The 22,427-nt window shown below is 35.5% G+C and overlaps 2 protein-coding genes across 7 annotated transcripts in view; one reads left to right on the forward strand and one right to left on the reverse strand.

Annotated features, from left to right (window-relative positions):
- The window catches only part of LOC115439717 (homeodomain-interacting protein kinase 2), a 137,668-nt gene extending 130,216 nt beyond the window's left edge, over positions 1-7,452 (reverse strand). For 4 of the 6 annotated variants that reach the window (XM_030163678.2, XM_037447605.1, XM_037447601.1 and 1 more), the window contains exon 1: positions 7,114-7,452. The gene's annotated coding sequence lies outside the window, so the exon portion shown is untranslated. Of the gene's footprint in view, positions 1-6,830 lie in introns of all 6 variants that reach the window. The other 2 variants (XM_037447603.1, XM_037447604.1) reach the window with 2 other exon arrangements.
- A 2,385-nt stretch (positions 7,453-9,837) lies between these two features.
- On the forward strand, positions 9,838-22,256 carry LOC115443430. Its single transcript, XM_037447539.1, has 15 exons — positions 9,838-10,180; positions 16,203-16,393; positions 16,573-16,754; positions 16,878-17,430; positions 17,587-17,737; positions 18,120-18,267; positions 18,413-18,521; positions 18,593-18,672; positions 18,750-18,847; positions 19,093-19,213; positions 19,486-19,715; positions 20,268-20,459; positions 20,673-20,772; positions 21,156-21,276; positions 21,890-22,256. The coding sequence occupies exons 1-15, from the start codon at positions 10,093-10,095 to the stop codon at positions 22,037-22,039; spliced, it is 2,514 nt and encodes an 837-aa protein (XP_037303436.1). The 5' UTR covers positions 9,838-10,092; the 3' UTR covers positions 22,040-22,256.
- The last annotated feature ends 171 nt before the right edge of the window (positions 22,257-22,427 follow it).

Below are 22,427 nucleotides of genomic sequence, written 5' to 3' on the forward strand. Positions count from 1 at the left end.
GCTGCATTGTAGCATATTATGACACAAAATTGTCTTGTTACTTATTGAAATTGTCCGCAGTCAGTGTAATTAACTGTGGTATATAATAGCCCAGACTGGATAATGAATTAAATGTTTTCTTTTTTGAATGTGATCGCAATCATGTAACTTGCACATTAATTTACTATGATTGCAATGTATGGGATGTTGCAAAGAATCTGATCTGAAACATTTTCTCATTTACGTCCGAAATTAATAAAGGATTTTGATTAACAATGGATCGATAAGAAGAAAGCACTCCTACACTTCTTATTTTGATTGATTTATATTTTGTAATTTTTAATATCTTGTGTGCTGTTAGTTACCGTTTTTTTTTGTTTTATATTATGTTAACAATTTTTTTTAAACAGAAAATAAAAAACGTATAACAAATTTTTTTGTTCCATTTATATATTATACTTATATTAGGTACCTAATTAAACAGTATAAAATGACCAAACGTATTTTTTTTGTCTAACATGATAAAAACTAATGTGAAGCAGCTATTGAAAAAAATCTTAATTATTCCATAAATTACGTCCGACCTTTATCTTACTAACAGGGGGTCATTCATTAACATTACTACCACACTAATTACGTCCACTATTTTTGCAAACTCGCTTCGATTTAAGGATTTCCTTTATGATCGTGTTTGCAATAAACATATCAAAATTATACATTTTACAGCTCTGTCAAATAAATCAATTTAACATTAAGGTATGATATATGCATTATGCATATACACATTCAAAGGTTTCTACTCGTAATAATTCTTTTGAAATTGCAATAAAAATCATCCCACGATATGAAATAATTGCAGCAAAATAGCATACTATATAAATCTAACAATCGGAACGGAAGCGTAGAATTGTATACAACAATCATGTTGTAGACAGAGAACAATACGAAAGCCGTTAGCGCCGAAAAGTGGCATTATCGCGGCGCTACTCACTTTCTAACCGAAATACGTGGGCGAGACCCGGCAGCACAAACAGGCTTATAGGCACTTCAGACTCAAATATTAATGACAGTAAACCTTCCAATATCCCCAACTAATTGGGTACAGATCTCGGATAATGGAAAATCTCGTTGTACTGTGTAATCCAACTTATTCGTTACTGGTATTTAACTCTTCATTAACTGAAATTGGTAGAGACAGAGATATTAAGGTAAAACAGAAGTATGATACAATGCATATGTGACAAAGTTATTAAAGTTTTCCGAACTTTTAATGTTCGAGATATTTTTCAACTCGGGTTGCCTTAAATTTATTATTGGAAAATAGTGCAAAATGTACAATTCTGTAATTTAGCACCAAGTAAAATTGTTCCAAGATATTAAAATTTATAAAACCTTCATGCTTTTGATAATTGGAAACTGTCTTGTTCTGTGTATTAATTTGTAGCCTTAAATCTCGTGGGACATTTATTAATTTATATCTGAGTTACAAATTGTAAAAAAGTAAAATATCCGGTCTAAACTCGCTTAAAAACTAGATTTATTGTGATAAAAAATTATCTTTACAATTTTATAAGGAAAGACACACAATTAGTCAAGTATAAGTTATTATCATAATAAAAATCTCAGAATAAACAATTTATCCTAAAAGCTACGTTCACAAAAAGCTAGATAAAGCATGCCAAAGCAAATTATAAAAATCATTAGAATTAAAAGCAAATCCGACTGCGTATATTGTAAAAAAAATATAGTTGAAATGGTGACCATAGAGCTAGTCACTTTTTTTATCAATACATAAACACACAGCCATAGCATCTAGCACTGGACTGAGAAAATCCATTGATGGTCATAAGGATCTACAAAATATAAAAAATAAATACACATCGAATTAAGAACGTCCTCCGTTTTCGAAGACAGTTAGAAAGGCTTATAAACGCACAACATACGCCCTTTAGTTTCGAGATGGACTGTGCATTTTGCGTCGCATCGTCGCCGAGTCACTTCACTCACGTGAAACTATGATAAATCATTAAACGAAATGAGAAATGCATTTGCGTTATATTTTCTCATATCATATCCAAATTCTCTATAAAAAGTTAATTAATTTTATTGAATGTGCGTTTAGAAATATTAACGGATCACGAAACAGGTAAAGTATTCAATTTCATTAGATTTTTTAAAATGTACTGTTACCTTTCAGTTAGTTCAAAAATATGACTAAGGGTGTAAGTAAGGGTTGGTGCTTGGTCGACGTACGGACAAATTATCGTTAGGTTTTCTGAGCGAATGTCCAGCAGATATAACGAAGATTTCGTATCATTGTATATGACAGCCTGAACAATTTATAACATACATATACGGCATCCAAACAGCAGGAGTTTCAAACCAAAATCCATTTCCGACATTAATGACAAGTCTCATATTACATTGGAGTTTAGAGGCCACGCTTGTACGACTCTATTATGTATATTTATCTAATATTGTATTTATTGGTCGGTTTGTAGATATCTGTCCTGTTTTAAATGACCTTTAAATGTTTTGGTTGATATCCAAACGACCGCAGTATGAGCCCTGTTATAACGAACAGATAAGTGAAATCAGCATAACCTTAGCTGTTGATACAGCAGTCTTTATTGCATTGTCAATATAGTTGGTGAATGCAATAATATTGATAACAGCAATTTCGTATAAAAACCTTATGTTTATGAATGACTTAACTATCGGTTTCATATTATAACAAAATGGCGAACAGAACGCAAAATGAGTTATATGTGCCCTAAGAAAAATCTTTTGATAATTTATATTTTTAGGAATAAGGACAAAAATATTATTACCACCATAATATTATGATTTCTTATCTTTACGAATATTAGACTTGGAAATGAAACAATTTTTCGGATTTTATCGCTGTTTTTTATATGATGTTTTCCTCCCGACGTTTCGAAGACATTGCAGATTCACGGTCACAGGGCGGACTGTGTTGGTCGTCCGAAGTCAAAGTTACAATATCTACCTAACATTTTACAATTATACATTTTTTATATGTGTAAATATTTTTATTACGACACCATTATATTTCCCACGTATAATGGAAATACACAAATCTCGAATGAACATTTTCTCCTATTTATATAAGTCCGTCCAAAGGTTGTAAGAAATATCCGTTTCCGATAACACCGCCATATTTACTTCTTCCTTTTGCCTAGTCAGTATTTTACAATTATTTTTCCTTCATAACTTTGTGATGTACAATAAAGAGTTAAAATAAAATATTTTTTTCAAATAAGCTTTCCAACATATTACCATCTAAAATGCTCTCGTGTCGGCTCGTCGGTAAAGGCTTACCTCATCATTTCTAACAGGTTTCCTTACAAGAAAGAACATTTGCCAAGGCTCTTGAACCACTAGACACGTTTACACCAACGCGGAAAACTGGACGTTAGAAACAATTGCACGTTTGATTTATTTTAAATAAAACATATTTTGATTGCAACCAGTAATAAGCTAGATGCGGCAGTTTTGTTGTCGGTAAGTAGTTTTACATCCATATGACAGGTTGTTGGTATTTAATTATATACGAATAGTAGAATACGAATAGTATCATTATTTTTAGGGCATGGGCACCGGCGGGGAGGGCAAAGTAGGTGCACGTGCACCCTACTGCTCAGGAATAAATTACAAAAAATATAAGTCACTGAATAAATCCGCAACAATGGAAACTATCGACCACAGAGGCTTTTTTACGATAAAGCATTTCCAAAAACCCGAACGATTTGAATTGGAAATAAAAACCTTATAGTGTATAGTGCGTAGGTAGATGCACCTCCCTAAAACTAATCTTAGCGGGGCCCATAATAAAGAGACATCTAGATCTGAGGATTACATTTTAGGTATACTATGACGAATGTTATGTTATCTGAAAGTAAATTCTTACATATTATAAAACAAAGTAGGTACCTCGCCGCGTGTCTGTCTGGGCGGATAAATTCAAGAACTACTAAACGGATTGCGATGAAATTTGGTATGAAGATACTTATAGACGCTGGGAAGGACATAGGCTACTTTTTATCCCGGGAAAATATATAGCATGAGTTTGATCTCGGAAAAATTCTTTCACGCGGGTGAAGTCGTAAGCAAAAGGTGATGAACTTCCTATAAATGGAAAAACCCACTTGGTAAAGCCAGCTGTGTTTAAAGCATGTTTTTAGAAATAACTTTAATTCATGTAAAGTACCAACGTCACATACTGATTAGACTTTATGGAATTTCCGCGCTAAATAATTGTCTAAAGAACAATAATGATAATTTATCTAAAAATAATTGCCAGTTTTATTATAATTGACAGAGTCTTCGGACTATATTCAAAATACAAATTATGGAGTACTACTAAAACCAAGTTGTACCGTTTCTATGAAGAAAAAAAATTATCTAAAAGGTTTCCAGTAAAAACATAACGTTTTGAGAGACGATATAAATCATAATATATTCGGAGACTATGCCAAATGATAAAATCTCGTGACCTCTTACACAGTCCATATTAAACGTAGCCACCCACATAAGACTAGACAAAGCACACGCACAAATCTGATATTTTATTAGCTCTGTCATCAAACTTGTCTCTTATCGGCTTATTGCGAATGTATGTAATATATTAAATACATGACATATATACTGGACAGTGAATTGTTTTGGAAGAACTGGAACCCACACACATAATTGCAATTTGCAAGATGTAAAATTATTTATGATAAGTGGTTCTATTTTCGACTGAAGAAGAATGTGGCTTTCTTGAGTTTTTACAACTCTTGTATATGCCTCATAATCGCCTACCCCATCATCTCCATGCGGTATCTATCATGCGTGAAAGGCGACGCACCGCGCAATACGAATAAACTAATTAATTAAAAGAAAAACGACGAACGCTCGTACCAACGTAAGAGAATCTTATGCGACAACATCGAGTCAGGGTAACAGCGGCATGAGCGAAGGTTCAAATACAATAGACAATGTCCAATAAAACGGACTTCGCCAGTAACACGATTCGGACTCACCGCTGCCATAACATCTAACGGTATCCACCGCCACTAGCAAGTTTGATCATCGAGCAAGATGCGGACGTTTAGGCAACTGTCTGACCTATTATACCTTTTTAAAGAGAAGTCTAATTTTGTCGCCTAATGAATCGGCGAATTTAATTGGTCACCGTGACACCGTTCCGCCCTAAAAAGTAATTGATTCTGGCTAGTCGCGTAACGCGATTTACGGGCGTGAGTCACTTTAGCGGATATACTTACTAAATTACGACGTAGAATGTTAAAATCAGTGCTGTACCATTAATTAAAGTACCATATGTCTTAAAAACCGTAGAAAAACTATTAAACCTCAAAATGTTACCGCAAGTTGATAACACTTTAAAGAAACAAAAAACTTTCAGTTATCAGAATGTTAATATACATGATTAGCAGTCACATAAGGTATAAATTATTTACCAGCCAGTCATCTTAAGTGTGATTTTACAAGACAAAATCAATCAAAACGTAATTAACTTTATGACCATGGTTTGTGTGGCATTAATGTTAAATAAAAAATTATACTATTTTGAAGGACAAATAAATCATATTCTGACTTAATACATACAGTTCATAAGCCCGCTATAAAAATATAATCATTTCTATCAATGCTTAGAAAAAATGTGTCTTAGAAAATGTAAATTCAAATTGTCAATAACATTTGGAGCCATTTATACTAAAATGCATAATTACTGTCTTAATGATAAAAGTTAAATTTATAAAAATATATAGATCCAAATTTGAATGCAAATAAATAGTTTTCCAGTGTGAATTCAGGAGAATAATTTATTTAACTGTCTTATTTATAATTTTGTCAAAGTCAATATACATAGTAAGACATACAAAATTAATATCATAAAAATATGTAGAATATACAATTTTTTATTGTTAATGATTATGACATTGACCTATAATATTTTAATATAAAATGTAACATTTGTATTATGATTACATCTAGATTTTATAAAAAAAAAAATATTATGTAATAATATGCTGAATCACATACTTATTAATTTGTAAATTATGTTTTAATCTAGACCTATATGGAAGGCAGTTGTGACTAATGTACAAAAGTTTTTAAAATTTCTAAAAGAATTCTAGATTGCTTATAAAAGGCCATGATGAAACATTTACTTTTTCATTTACAACTATTTTGTATGTAAATGATTTTATTAGATTCTAAACAAATATTTATATGTTCTTATATTACTTTTGCTACTATTGCATTAAAAAAAAAAGTTAATGCAATATAAAATTTTAACTGGATAGATAGATTCAAATGAACATGTGATTTTGTTTTTAAATAACAAAATTTTACATATATGTATAGTAAATGTTCCAGAATATGAGAGAAAAACAAAGTGTCAATAATAAAAATATTTAACATTGATATGATATTGTTATTTAAACGATAATACAAATATGGCGTAAACATAATTACTTTGAAACTAGGTTCAAATGTGGAGGGTTTAAAAATACGTATTATTGATGCGGGCGTGGGTTCAAACTGATTGAAAACGACGGTCAATTGATTATCCTCAATTACTTATATACATTTTGAGTCCACGAAAGAATTTAGACGAAAAATATTTCGGTAAAATTTAAAAGTGCCATAACTTTCAATGCGTGTATAATAAACAGAAATTATAAATACCAAACAGTTTTATGGATGCATTACATAGTGCAGTTTATGCGTTTGAAATGCCAACAAGCCACGTGATATAAAATAAGAATCCAATAAGACAGAACGGTAACGTCTAAAAATAAATCGAGTCATATGTTTACCTCTTCGGCAGGCCTCGAGCGTGCTGGATTAATAATTGTACTGACGGTAACAATACAACCAGATAGAAGGCCAGCCCAGCCACCGACGCTTTATCACACTTTATACACAAACGACAAAGTAAAAAGGTTATTAGAAACTCACACGTTGCAAGCAATAATAGTTTCGTATCGCCCGCTTGCTTAGAAAGCAATCAACCGACGCATAACATCGACGGCTACCAGTACTTTTCCATTCCGTATTTTCTCACGAATCACTCCAGAGCTAAACAAGAGTCTTCCTCACCTTTCTAAGTTAAATTTCTTGCAGAACGATCCCACTATCATGCTGAAGAAGACACGAAAGCGGACAAAGGGTCCTTCAAAACACAGCCATTTTGAAACCGTTCTACGAAATGTTACGTGTACACCAGTGTACAATGTTTCGTGGACCGAAAAAGGAGAACGCGCTTATCCGTTCGCACTCATTTTTGTGTTTTTGCACAATAAAAACTAACACTAAACATTTCACACACTATTATGTACGATTTCACTTCATACTTTCGCACACACCCGTTTACGTCGCAGTGTTTCTGACTGACGGAAGCGACGAACTCACACGAATGAAGCAACGAATTGCCTGCGACGGCAATATTTAGGGTTGCCAAACTTACGTTAAAAATCTACTACTAGTAGTTAGGACAAACTTATCGTTTATATATTTATTTATTACACATAATACAATTACCTATACATTTGCGACCGACGCCAAATGTTATTTTTTTATCCTTGTACAATTATTCATAATACAGCAATAATAAAAATAAGTCCATAAAATAGAAACATTATATTTATTTTTGCCTTATAATTGTTTGCAAATTAAGGTCAGGTGGGGCAAGTGCGCCGACGGGGTAAGTGCACCTACCCTAAAAAAATCGAAAACTATTCATGTTATACAATTACCGCAATCTTATATCTATGCTACTAACTGAAATACAGTTCCACTAAAAAACATAAATTTCTCTGTTCATTTTAATACGATTTATTCGCCATTTTAATTTAAGTGTCATTTAGACCTGTAAACAGAGATGACCCCGTGAAATATAACATCAAATATTTCAAGATATTTAACATATTTCTGTAACCCAGTAAGGTGAATACATAGTTTAAACCTTTTATTTTCACTTCCTGTCTGAATTTTATTCATATATACTAAAATAAAGGATTTATAGCAATGCGAAAAAATGTACCTAAAAATTGTCGAGTAGGGCAAGTGCGCCACAGTTATTAGTCGTATGGCGCACTTGCCCCTGATCCATATATAACCAACCTTTTTTGAGAATAAGTTTTACTGATATGAATTATTATTATTAAAATGTTATACTTAACAGCAGAATTTTTTATACTCAAGGTATTTTGTTTTGAGCCGACTTAAATAAAAGGGCGTATTAGTTAATTCGTTTTTACAAAAGAAAAACTGAAATACCTGTGTCTAAAGCAACTTTACGTGAATAGGTTGCAACTGTTCGATCAGGCACGTTATCTGGATATAATGCAGCTAAAACATATCAAATGTCATAAGGCCAAATTCTAAGTAATTGAGTTATAACGCATTCAAAATTGTTAATTCCTACATTTTTGTATGTTTTTTTAGTTTTTAGAAATAATAATGAATTTTATATTAGGGCTACCATTTTTTTTATTCCAACATATCCGCACACAAAACTCGAATATAGCAAAAATCTTATGTAGCAAAAAATATTCTAAAATGTTTTGAAGCCCTGATTTACATATATATGGCGCACTTACCCCGAATTTGATTTGACAGCCATAGTTTGTTATAATATTGAGTGATTAAAAATTATCCAAGAGCAATGCGAGTAAAACCTATTTCTCTATGGACTAAAATGAGTGTTTTCTTTATAATGTTTCATATTGGCGTTTTTTTGTACACAGGCGCACTTACCCCATTTCCGGAGGCAAGTGCGCCTACTACCATTTTTTTTACTTTGAGCAATATATTATTAATTTATGGTCCGATTTCCTTGAATGGCTATAGGTTGTTATCACAAAATACCAAATATTCTTAAATTAATAAAATTACATTCTTAAGTCAGCACAAAAAGAAATTATTTTGCATTGAATCCAGCTATGAAAATTTTATGGCGCACTTCCCCCGACTGACCTTATATTAAAAGAATAAAAAAGGAATCGTTTGTGTGAAAATGTAACAACTTTTATATTCAATATGAGGGATGCGTGAGGGATGGAGGGCCAGTAAAAATGATTCGCTATCTTCGCATGTCATATTAAGGTGAAACGCAAAAACTGAAAAATAAAACAACAACAAGTTATCGTTACCTTATATAAACTATAAAATAAATACAATTTGATCGATCAATCATCCAAAAATAAACAAGATACGAAGTAAACATTTTTAGCCCGCATCACTTCTAGCACCAAATAAAAAAATCTACCATAAATTGTTACTAACGTGATAAATCCACAGTGCAACCGAGATGTAAATAAAAATCCTGATATCGATCTATCTACCTATTTATGCATTTAAATGCTTTATTTTATTGTACTTATATACCCTTATTTTTATTTTTACAACAAACAAATAGATAACCAAAAAATGTTTTCACTGACATTATATTCGAATTTTGAATACACGTCACGTCAAATAACTTTTACCAAAAAAGGATAAAATTTATTGCACTGCAACATTTTATGCCAAAGACAAGTCATTAGTTCAAGTGTAGATGTCATTGTCACTAAGAAAATATTAAAAAGTTTAAGCAATTATATAAGGCTGTTATTATTTTAAGCACATTTTTCAATCTATTCCATGGTAACAAATTTTTCAAATAAAATAAACAAGCATGTTAAAGTGAAATTGAATTTAGAGCAATGTCACGTGCGTTGTTTCCGTCACTATAAAGTACCCATATTGTCTATGGTTCAGCGCGCGTTATTCAATTTTGTTGCTTAGCAACGTGATGATAATATATTTCGAATGCACAGTAGTATTTGGTTGATTTCGTACACAGCCTGATGTCACAATGAATAAAATAGGCAGATTCAGAAACGCGTGTGTTATTTGTGAAAGAATTCATTGTGTGTAACATTTTATATTCTCATGGTTGTAAATCTTTATACGTGATATAACATATTAAATTTGATCACTGCATGTAAAATGTATCGTATAAAAAATGCAAAGGTTTTGTAAATACCTTACAGTGAATTTTGTAGCTATTTATCGTAACCTCAGACAAAAGGCGCAATGTTACAATTAAACAATTTATTAATCAGTTTATTATTTACATTTATTATTTATGTGATCTCTGAAGACTACGATAATGACGATAAATGTAAGTATTCCTTATACCATTATTCCTCGTGGTTATTATGCTCTTAATTAGTGTTTTTAAGTAAAATGGTATTGCTCTAGACCTTATAACCGAAATAGCAAGGTTTAAATTTAATGGCTACAATAATGAATTATCTATATATTTTCAAAAGCTTTAAAAATTATAATTGATTTATCGCATCGTATTTTTTTTTGTTACTTTAAAGAGGTTATTTAATTACATGTACACACTAACGCTTTTTATCCCAGAAAGGATAGGCAGAGGCGCATCTAATGCGCGCCTTATGCCGTCTGTATTTCGTACCATAATATGATAGGGGGCGAGCCATTCGCCATATCAGGCTCAAATTCCAAACTCCGGACCAATACTGAGTAAAAAAACTCAATATTACATTACCCGACCCGGGGATCGAACCCGAGACCTTAGGACTGCAGTCGTACCGTAATACAATTACGCCACCGAAGCATTCCATTTAATTATTTAAGTTTTAATTAACACGTAATCCTACCTTTAGCGTTTATCGTCTTACTACTAAATAAAGGCGTTCGTCAAGGTTTTATTAGTATATCCAGTGCGACAAATTAAAACTATGCTGTAGGTAATAATATCCTCTAGGTATCCACTTCCAGTAAGTATTTGCATATAAAGATATTGTAGCTTATTAACTTAACTAATTTAAAATGTCCGTAGTTATGTTGGTGATTTTAAGTGTTATTCAGAAATTATTATTATTATTCTTATAAATTGTTTTGACGTATCATAAGTGCAACTATGTTTGCCCAATCAAATCAAAATAAACGTAGTTAATAATACAATAAAGCATATATTGACATGTATGCTCCCGTAGGATAATATTGAGCTTGGTATTCAGTGCTTAGTAATAGTACGAAACAGTGCCGAATTTACACTTTCCTAAGTATAGGCCACTCAGTTTGTGCTGTCCCGCATTTCCTGGGTGCCTATTTTGGAAGCAAATAATAAAAATGGACCCCGATTACTATTATGCCAACCTCTGAACCGTGACCTGTACAGCTAATTGGCAAATCCGGCACTGGCATGCTAAGCTACCTATATTAGGTATGCGTATACACTTACGAGTACAACAAGAATAAGCTATAATATGGAACTAGCAAGATATTTTCCTAGAAAACTGGCACCTGCTCCAATTTGCTGTAATGTAGCTAATTCGCGGAATTCTTTGAGACCGGTGTACTACACTGCACAAGAATTCTTAATTTGAATTTCTAAATTATAAATTTACTCAGTCAGTATAATAAAATCCTGATAAATTACGAATGGATTAAAAATCACTCATAAGTACAACATCAATTAGAGTATTATACGGCCCTGATTGTACGTATATCATATCCTGCAATCATAAAACATCATTGAACGCAGCAATTATAGTCTATCATTTTATGTGTATATTGCAAGCACGCCATGTCACTCACTATAAAAGCTTATTGACGAACATGATTAATGTAGAATTGTATTATGTATTTGATGAAATTAAAATAATCGACTGGTGGGTAGGTCTCTCATATGTGAGAGTCCGCCTGGGTGGGTACCACCGCAATGTCTATTCTGCCGCCAAGCAGCAGTGTGTAGCCATGGTTGTATTCCGGTTTAAAGGACATTGTAGCCAGTGTAACTACTAGACATAATAAGACTTAACATCTCATGTTTTAGGATGGCGAGCCCAGTGGAATACCAAACAAAACTTTGTAATTCAAGGTGTTGTATGGTGTTTCTACTGTTTATGGGCGGTCGTATCGCTTACCATTGAGCAAACGGCAAGCTCGTTTCGTCATTCAAAGCAATAAAAAAATATATCCTTAAATACCTCTTTTTTCACGGGAGAAAAATCGCGTTAGCGCTATCCCCACTTGGGGGGGTGAGTGGAACAGTTATGTTGGTTTCACCGGTGTTACGGCCCAATGTCGACACTCGGGAGTACCCACTGCACCCCTGCCCGTGTATATGCCCTACCCCAGCATACCAACCAAAATCCGCGGTGGCCTTCATCGGCGCATACGGAAGGGTCTCGGGGTATTTCCTTGCACTGAGATAGTTGCTCGGAACCGTCCCTGATCCTAACTTCTTATTAAAAGAAAATAACTGAATAAATACTTATATTTCTGTACCAATGATGGAGTTTTCTCTGCATAATACTCGCGGAAGGCAAATTTGAAAGCTGGTTACGCTTGTGTCTGTTAAGTACAGGTTACTAATAAAACCTGTCATGTAAACTATGACTCGTCACAGATATCCCTCACAGACCGGTCAGCTACAATGACCACTAATTATGATAATCTTGTGATCACGGACGAGCGCCCCTCTACGCACTTCCGGCGGCAACAATGCGCAGGCGCACCGGCCGACGGTAACCGCCGCTATTATATGCCTTTTTGTTCGTTTGTCACGCACCGAAATACCACAGGATGTGCTCTTGAATTCTATATACCCAGTTTCATGTGGTGCATAGGATAGGCTTTATTGTACTGTTGATGTTCTTTATCTTGGTGTGAACTTGTCGCCTGGTTGAATATTTAATAACCTACCTTGTTTCCGCCTATAATATTACCTTTTGAATGAAGTGTGAAGGGGTATTTATGCAATCTCAATTCATTAATAAATAATATGTTTTATTTGCGCGTAAAGAAAGTCGTCCCATATACGTCGTATTGAATTCTGGTGAGCCCAGCTCTGGAATTCAGATTCATTTTAATATTTGCTCATAAAGTTATGTACAGAAACTACTGGGTGGACTTTTTCTACAACACTTTTAAAAATTGTATTTAGCTGTACAAGCGGCCAAAACAGTAAAAAAAGGTACATGACGATAGTGAAATGAGTCATTTTGCTGTATTTTTAGTGTCACATGTCCAATATTTCATCACGTTCGTTCACAATGTACACTATACTTTATACCATAGCATTTTATTTTTCAAAATTTATAAGTTTCGTAGGTGCTGATCCCTCTTTTACATGCTCGAAGGCTCGCCACGGATAACCGCTTTATTTATACCACCAACTTGTTAATATAAATAAAGCTTTACTACCTTGTTTGATGGACACCTCAGCCACTACTAATCAGTATAATTACGGGGCAGTAAAAATTTTAACATGGGACGTAAGGCACTATTATGATGAGAACACTGCAGTGTTATACAGAACTGGGTATTCCTTCGAAGTTATGTAATCTTGCTATTATTTGTTGTAGTAGCGTTTCCATCAATCTAGCAAGCTCGGCGTCGTCTCGTCATACATCAGAAAAAATGAAATTATAATCCCAACTTGTAAGTTGTAGCTATCGTGACTGTCTCGATAAAGAAACTCGGTACCAAGTGGTGCAACGCGCTGGAGTTTTCTTTATTTACTTGCACAACTTTTCGTCATTAGGATACGTATGTACGAACAGAATACGCACAATACAAATGCTCTAAATATCATCATATAAGATATGTTGTACACTTTGATTATTGACATTATAAACGCACAAATTTACTTATCTATATATTACAATGATTACGCGGTGACATGGAATGGATGTGTTATATATTTTTAAACTGTTTTTAATAATAATTCATATTTATTATTATTTTCAAAAAATAATTTAGTATACCATCTATTTAGTAAATAGAATATCTTTTATTCCTATATCATGGGTACTACGATTTCGCTCAAAATAAATAGCCACAGTGCATGTCTTCTAGCAGAGCATTTCAGATTGCCATCTGGCTACCTCTATGTTTTCTATTATAGATACTTATATCCCGTCATTAAAATACTGGAACCTTCAAGCTATTGTATGTTTAGTCTATATAGGTTGTTGTGTAAGGAGGCATCACGGAAATGCGTTCCGTAGCGTCACAAGCCGGGCATGGTACGGCTTGGTGCCGGGGATCTAATACGCTACAATTTACAAACGATCGGCGTATAACTGGGAAATTGGTTCAATTTAGATGCAGCAGATTAAAACAAAGAATGCGTGTCGAAGTTCAAATATTTAATTATGATGATCATGCTAAAGTTTATTGACAAATTTAAAAATAAATAAACTTTGAATATAGAATAGGTATCTTCTATATTATAAGGCGCGTTGGGGTAAGATCGTAGGAGGTGTAACATCGTATAAATCAAATAACTTGCAATTGTGTTATAATTTTTGTTTTTAGACAACACTACCTGCGACTTCAATTTGTTCGCTACGTTTCCCTAGCTCACATGAATGATTCCGTCAAGTAAATAATGTTTACGGTGCCAACAAACAAAATATCGGTATTTCGTCATTCCCTGGCAGATCCGGATTAGCCCCATGCAAGAATTTGCCTAATTTTAATTTAGTATTTACTGTTTTCAATTAATTGTGTAGTTATATAGTATCATAAAGGAAATAAATCTTGTGACTTGTTTATTCAAATTTGTCGAAACACCTATATTCCCTGAGATCCGATCTTCACGCATACAATTATTTGTCGTTAAAGAACGGATAAAAATCGTTCGATCTAGCACTTGTAAAATATTGCAAGTTTGTGTCGAAATTTACACACGAAAATGTCTGAACTCAGTAATTATGTAATTTTTTTTAGCTCAAGTGAATGATCAATTTTGTTTATTTGTTATTTATTTACGCGTGTATGTACTATTACTTCGAATATTTTTAAAAATGTCTACAGTGTCACTCAAGTGAGGTAAGATCGTATGCCTAGAGCTATTAAAAAAACAAAGTTCGCTTCCAAAAATATCTTACGAAATTTATTAAATTTTTCGAATGTTTATAAATTACTATTCAAATCAGAATATGCTCTTTTATGGACTTTAGAATCCCTTTAATATAGACGGTTTTAGATAGTAGTCCGAACTATACCTGTGAAGGTCCTATCTTTCTCACACATTTCTAAAAGTATGGTATTTTTTCAAAGCCTTATAAAACATTAACTGTTATATTGAAGAAATTTAAAAAATATATACCATTTAGTATATTTAATAACGTACAGCTAAGTTAATAATTCATTATGATAACTTCTATAGAATTCTTGTAAAAAAATATTTCGTGAACATTGTTTAACACGTTGAAAAAGCGTCCGATTTAACCCCAACGCACCTTATATGTGTTAACTTCTCTGCAAGACTTATATAGTCTAGCATAGGTTAACTTATTGCGTGAACGCTTCCGAATTATATAACGATATTGTGTTTAATTTGCTGCACTTGAAAGCATTTTTAAATAAAATCATATATAGATTGAGTTTTTCTAACCTACTGGGCTTACATTTATTAGCTATTATTGTAATGGTAGTATTAAGTCTGCTGGAAAACCCAATAAATAAATATTTTATAGACTAGAACAAAACTGCAGTTGTTACCTACGTTAGTCATATTTAAAGTATTATTTTTCAGTAATTATCAAACTACGCTGAGCAAGTGTCCTACAGTTTATTTCTGTCAAAGGTCCTTGCTGTATTGCTTAAGAAAAAATGCCTTAGCATTATCCCTACTGGCAGAATTGAACGTAAATCCCCGATCGACGCCCTATGAATTATTCCGCTCGCAGACATAACTTGCACATCGACGGTTCGATGAAGCCAAAGCAACTGAAACTTCAGGCCAATAAACTGTAGAATCCATTTATTGGGCAGATCACGCGATGTTTGCCCACGTTTGTTGACCTTTCGTATGAGACAACTCTTACATATTGCCATTTTTTGTGTTTGCTAAAACATATATATAATGTAATGTATAATGTTAAAGTTCAACCTGTGAATAAAGTTTAGATTGCCGTGAAGGCTGGGCACGTATTTGCTGTTGTATTGTATTGAAGCATTAAGCTGGACATGTTTATCATTTTCTTGTTAGATTTTGTTTATGTTTACTGTTGTAATAGATTATTTTACATTTGGTATTGAATTATTGATGTGATTAAACTGCACAATGTATTGTTGTCACTGCTTCATTGAAAACTCGCAGACCACATATTGAACGGATTTATTGTTTTAATTACCCAAGTTTCTCCTTCCAGTATACATGTTGGTGTCACCTGACCAGCATCAGCGCACTCCGCGGCTGGAGGACTTTTTTTGGACGGGTTCGGGGGATGGGCCGCCACCACCTGCCGACCCTACAACCCTCGCCCCAGTGCAGCCTTCCACCCCGCTGGTGCGAACCACCACAGTGCTCGCCACCGTCTACCTGGACTCTTATCCTCCCCAGGTTATGCTGTGTTTTGGTTTTCGTAAGTTTGACAACAGGATAAAACATATTTATATTACGAGAAACACGGAGGAGGGGTAGGTATTATTCCAATGTATAAAGTGGTGCTAAGTTCCAATCCATCCCAAATGAACATCCAAAGTGATATACTTTGCTATAATAATGATTTTATGATACAGGCGGTGACGGATAAATCGACAGGAGAATGTGTCCTCAACTGTGGGGAGCCGGTGATGCCAGACAGTCTGGAGCCAGAGATCCCAGAGGATCGGAGATATTGGCTCCTAACTGTCATTCAGGGCTCCGCTCCGGACAGTCTGCAGTTACGACTTGCTCGGTTATATCAAAAAGCATTTTTAAGGTATATTTATTACTACCAAAATCTGTATCTGTTTCGTAATTTTTAATATTACATTTTGGGAGTTTCTAAATTTTTCTGAAGAGGAAATTTTAAGACTGTAATACCCGTTTATCAAATTTTCAGACAACAAGAACGACACTTGGGCATAATAAAATCTTTAGATGCACCAACAGCGCGAAAGAAACATGATGTACATTCATTTATAGTAAACAAAGACAATATCAACCCAGCAACTCACAGTATAAGTTCACAACACAAATACCTTGAATCCTCCAAGGAAATACCATGGGAACCTGTTAAACCTACTACTACATCTTCATCAAAAATCGATGTAGCTTCTATTACCGTGTTTAATATATCTAATACGGAATTATTCGAAGCTTCGGAAATGTACCGCATCGATAACGTAGATCCGATTTCAATGAGTTTAAAAATAAAAGCGACAAAACTAAACGAAGTGCATACGTGGATATTAGCTACCCCAACTCTTGTTTTGAGAAAAAGAGAAATTGGAGATACAGAAGAGAATAATAAAGAGGAACTTGAAGAAGTAAAGGGAGATTTAATAGACATCCCTTTAGAGACCGAAGGCAATGAAACAATGTTGTTCAAAAGAGAAATAATAAGACCTGATCAACAGCCGCCCGTGCAGGTGCACATACAAAATATAACAGAGGTAACTAACAATCTTATGAATCCATTTGTTTGAGAGCTGTATTTCAAAAACGAACAAACTTCCGCCTTTAGTAACCATCGTTTTTAAACTTGTGAAGATTCTGAAAATGGATATTATATTGCGGTACAGAACACATAAAAAAATGGTTTGTTTCAGTCCCCAGAAACAGGTTCGGTACAAATAGTGTACGTGGTGTTAGTGGGTGGCAGAGCGGTGCCAGCGGCGGTGGCTGCGAGGGACATGAGGCTCGTGAGGGACGCTGAGGTCGCCAAGGAACTGGGCGCTGTAGTCACTACTAAGGCAGAGCGTGAGTAACATTATTTATAAAGCAAATTTATAATAATGTGCGACTTAAAAATAGGTATCGAGACGTAAAAAATCTTACTTGTAAAGTTAATCAATACTTTTGGAAGTACACAGCTAGCAGTAAAAACCATCTTCTTAGCCTGATGATAGTGTATATAGGCTGAGGATCGGAAAATCCTAGGTTCCAATCTCAGGTATGCCAAATACTGAGGTTATTCCAACACGATTTGCACGAGACTAAATTCACTAGATTGATGTCAGGCATGCACCCCTGCCATCTGTAATAACCAAACCATGCTGCCAAAAGATCGTTGTGCTGATCCAACATTAGAGTGCTTTAGGGGCAAGTGGACGACGTAATAAACAATTACTACTGTGGTTAGCAGCGTACCTGAAGGCGGCGGAGGGGTTGGAGGGCGAGGCGGGTGCGGGAGGGGTGCACGGCACAGAACTCTGGGCGCTGGCTGTGGGAGCTACTGTTGCTATATTACTGTTGATCGTGTTGTTGGCGCTGTTGTGTTTTGCGCACAGGTGAGTGAAAACTCTGAGTTATGGATGCTATTTAATAATTACTCTCAGACATGATTAGTCTGAATATTATGACAACCGATAGGTAAAGGTCTAAACAAATGGAAAGCGTTGCTCAATAAAAATGTACCTGAAATGAATATTTCAGAAAGAATCAATTGAAGTCGGCCGCGTCCTTACGAGCGTACAGAAACGAGCTGATGAGGGAAGCCGAACGAAATCAGTTGAAACAAGTTCACGAAGAGAAAGATGGAAGGGTGCGTGTAACATAAATCTATCTTCTTATCTCTTTTAGTATTTATTTGTCATATTATTTCTATATTTACAGCTGGTAAGCGTGGTATCTCCCAGTAGAACGAGGCCCAGTAGTACGTTGCTTCCTATCTACAGAGCAGCCAGTGCTTCCAGGTAAATAACCTTGTCAATTTAATGTTAATCATCATTGATTCATCATCTTCTATAACACAAACATTTTCTGTTGCCAGTTCATCAACAACATCGTCCGGAGTGTCCGAAGTGGCTGCTGCGCTACGTCGCAGACAGAAGAAACCACATGCGTTAAGAATGCCTCAGAAAAAACGAGGTTCAGCTTAATTTTAATAATATTTAAACAGATGCATCTAACATTCATTCATAACTATTTAAAAGTAATAACCATTCGGTTCCATTATAGGCAGAAGTAAAAACAAAAATTGTCGATGTGGGTGTCAAAGCAATTCTCTCAAAAGAAAACAAATCAACGTTCTTGAAGTTGCCTTCTACGATTACTTTAAAGTTCTGTTCCATGCTGAACATATCCTACTGCTATGCATTTAACATTTCGTGCAGTTGGAACGACGGACAGTCTGCTGGAGGCGGCGGGGCTGGATAGTTCGGACAGCGGGCAGCCTTCAGCGCCGAATACACCCACTTCCTACCTCTCCATGCCCTCAGTCACTTCATTTCCGAGGTATAGCTCATAAGACATATTGCAATTACTAGAGAGTAAAGATTCATGTTATGAAGGTTTTATTTGACACTACAAAACATTTTCTGTAAATAGGAGTAGGATCTCGGGTTAACCTTTTTAAAATTTTACTTTTTATCTAGTTTAACTTCTATTAGTTTCTTAAATACTGGTGTTATTAATATACCTTTAAGTCATTCAACTAATATATTATGAACTTCTAATAAATAATCAGATTAAAGAATTATATTTATTAATATAAATAATGCCACCAGAGGAAACGTGGTGGAACCGCTCTCGAGGATATTAGAGCCAGTATCGGTTCGCCATCTGGACATCGACTCGCCAGTCTCCTCGCCCAAGGCCAGGGAACAGGCCAGGGCAAAAGACGTGGTGCCTCGCAGACAGATGGCGTCACAGCTGGTCCGGCTCGGCAGCATCGACAAGGACCCTGGGGTGATTGGGCCCTTGGTCTGGGATCTGCACTGTCAAAGGATTAAGGATGGTAAGTATGTTATACCCTTTACCTGCTTTGTTTTAGCGATTAGGTTACATTTTTATGAAAATGCTGCTGATAGGTTTTCTATTATTAAGATTTTTCGAGATCGACGAACCAGCATCGATACCGGGACAAATAGTCTGAAAAACCTAAATATGACTTGACGTGAAAAGTTAAATTCATACTGTCCAGTAGCTTTCAAACACACACCTTTTTAATAAAAATTAACATGCCTTTATTTCTACTGCATAAAATATTAAATAATAAACATCTACAAAGTATTTTATTTATTTGTAGTAGTGGTCTCTGTGGCATAGGCCTTCTCAAGTTTTCTCCACACCTTTGTTACGCGTGGCTCTTACACCCAGTTACCTCCTCACCTTTGTTCAAAAAGATACCTCTACCTTATCTTTGGTCTTCTTTTTTCCCTGTGCTTTGTCGTGGTATGCACTCTATTACACGTATTACCCATCTAACTATTTTCCAAATGATATATACATATATTACTGTTGCATAACACCAAAAAACGGTGACAACTTTAGTTCAATTTGGTTCCAGCTTCCAAACCTTCGACTCCTGTGAAATCAGGCCGCAAGGACGCAGGCCCGTCGCGCATGCGCCAGCGATTCAACGAATTGATGGATGACGCATTCACGCTGTTCGGCAGCGCAGGTTCGAGTCCCAACTCGCACGACACGTATACTGTCGACACAGAGAAGGCCAACGTGGACAAGGACAAGAATAAACGGGGTAAGTAGATAAATTGAGAATTGGTTTTACAGTTGTTAACGCTAACATTATGAATGAGAGTGACATCCAAGCGATAAAAAACAAGTATTCCGTAGCAGCTTATACCTGGTAGTGCAGTAGGGGTTTATTATCGCCCAGGGCCGTGACAACTTATTATGACCTATCAGTTCTTCTACTTATGAAGCCAATAAAAAGTTATAGAAGTTGTTACAGAAGGAGAACAAGTCACGCAAGCGCGCAATGACAATGTACGCTTGCCAGGATCACCTTACACTGCTATGGACACCGTAAGAGGGAAATCCGCCGGTCCAGGGTGAGTACTTTTGTTGGTCATTGGAATACAGTTCAGTAGTTCTTTTCTTCGCGGGAAAAACCCGTTATCACTACTACTACTGCAGGGGTGGGGTTCAGTGGTGGAAGGGTTAAGCTAGGTTAATCGGTCTTTCTAAGGATACCTAATCAATATTATACTCTGAATATAATACAAGTTTCTTCTACTCTATCACCAGTTAGATTAATACAACACACTTTTTTTGTTACGTCTTTACCTAATATAGTTTCTGAAAGCTTTGAAAAATATATCTTGCAAAATAACGCAATAGGTAGAAGACAGTAAAAGCTTACTAATATAATTATATTTCTTAGCCATTTAACTTAATGGCAAAGCAATACCTACATTGTAGCTTGGTGTTACAGCCGAGGCGGGAAGGCCAGCAGCAGTGCGGAGGGGGCGCGGCCCCGTACTTCCTTCACACGGCCCCTTGCAGAGCGCAGAGCCCCGCCGCCCGCCCGGGCCTGGGGACCCACGCCGCCTCAGGTAAATATAACCTTCCACAATGAATGCACGCCCATGCACGGGGGGTCATTTGTCGCGGCCCTAGACACACAGTTAAATGTCTATACCTCATGGTTGCCAATTCACATTGAGGCCTATAAGAGTTCGTAAACAGTACCTAGGCTTAACCCCATGTCCCATTCTATGAGGTTTCCTTATCCTTCCCCCAGACTTCCTTCCCAGCTATCCCCTCCAAACTTTCCTCCCTCGGTGTTGACTGTCCGATACCCAAAAAAAAATATGACCCATACTGATATTTTTACCTTGTTCACACTGTTAGGTATTTTTATGTATAGGTTGACTTTACCCAGAATTCTTATTGTGATTGGCCCTGTAGATTTACGTAATCAAATTTTTTGTCTCAAATCCTCACATTATAATTTGACATAAAATCCTGACATTGCATTCGTTTGTAATAGGAATTTTAACATTTAACAAAATAAATTGAAAGTTACTACTAAACGTATCAACGTTGATCTTATATCTATCTTATTTTGATCTAAACTTGAAGATGTCCCATAGCGCTGCTTCCGTCATTACCTATTGTTCAGTATGTAAGTATGTGTAAATAGTGTTGAATGCTGAGTAACCCCAGTCCGCAGGTCGCCCCCCAGCGCCCGTGGTGAACCCCGGACTGATAGTGGCGGAAGGCCGGCTGCCTCCAGAGGACCCCGCCGTGCCTCTCATCTCTGCCATCAAAACCGAGATACAACGCATCCGAGAGAACGCCACTAAACCTTCGTAGTCTTTACTTCGTTTCACAGCGCCAAATATATAAGGATTTTGCATATTTTAGGGGCTTTGGTAGAATCTTGCTGTTGAGTTTTGTTTAAAGGATGGGTCGGCTGAAATAGAGAGGAAAATCTACAGAACCGAGTAAACATAAATGTGCCAGTAATGTAAGAAGTAAAATATTTCCAACTCCTCCCTATCTTTCTATTTGATTAATTTCGTTGCGGGATAAGACATATTAGTTTTCCCTGAGACTCGCCGAGCTTCACTGCTCGGTGTCATAATGCGTGCCACTGCTGATCCTTTTTTACAGGAGTTGTAGTGGTGGGTGTGAAGGCGGGAAAGTCTCGTTATGTAATAAGTAACCCTCCCTATCCATACTGGCTTTGTAGATTCTCATA

Source organism: Manduca sexta, chromosome 7 (assembly GCF_014839805.1).
Source record: "Manduca sexta isolate Smith_Timp_Sample1 chromosome 7, JHU_Msex_v1.0, whole genome shotgun sequence".
NCBI classification, from domain to species: Eukaryota; Metazoa; Arthropoda; class Insecta; order Lepidoptera; family Sphingidae; genus Manduca; species Manduca sexta.

Coding starts and splice junctions, on each gene's coding strand:
- LOC115443430 (XM_037447539.1), top strand. CDS start 10,093: ATGTTACAATTAAACAATTTATTAATCAGTTTATTATTTACATTTATT. Junction 10,181..16,202: donor CTACGATAATGACGATAAAT/GTAAGTATTCCT, acceptor TTCTCCTTCCAG/TATACATGTTGGTGTCACCT. Junction 19,716..20,267: donor CTGTCAAAGGATTAAGGATG/GTAAGTATGTTA, acceptor ATTTGGTTCCAG/CTTCCAAACCTTCGACTCCT.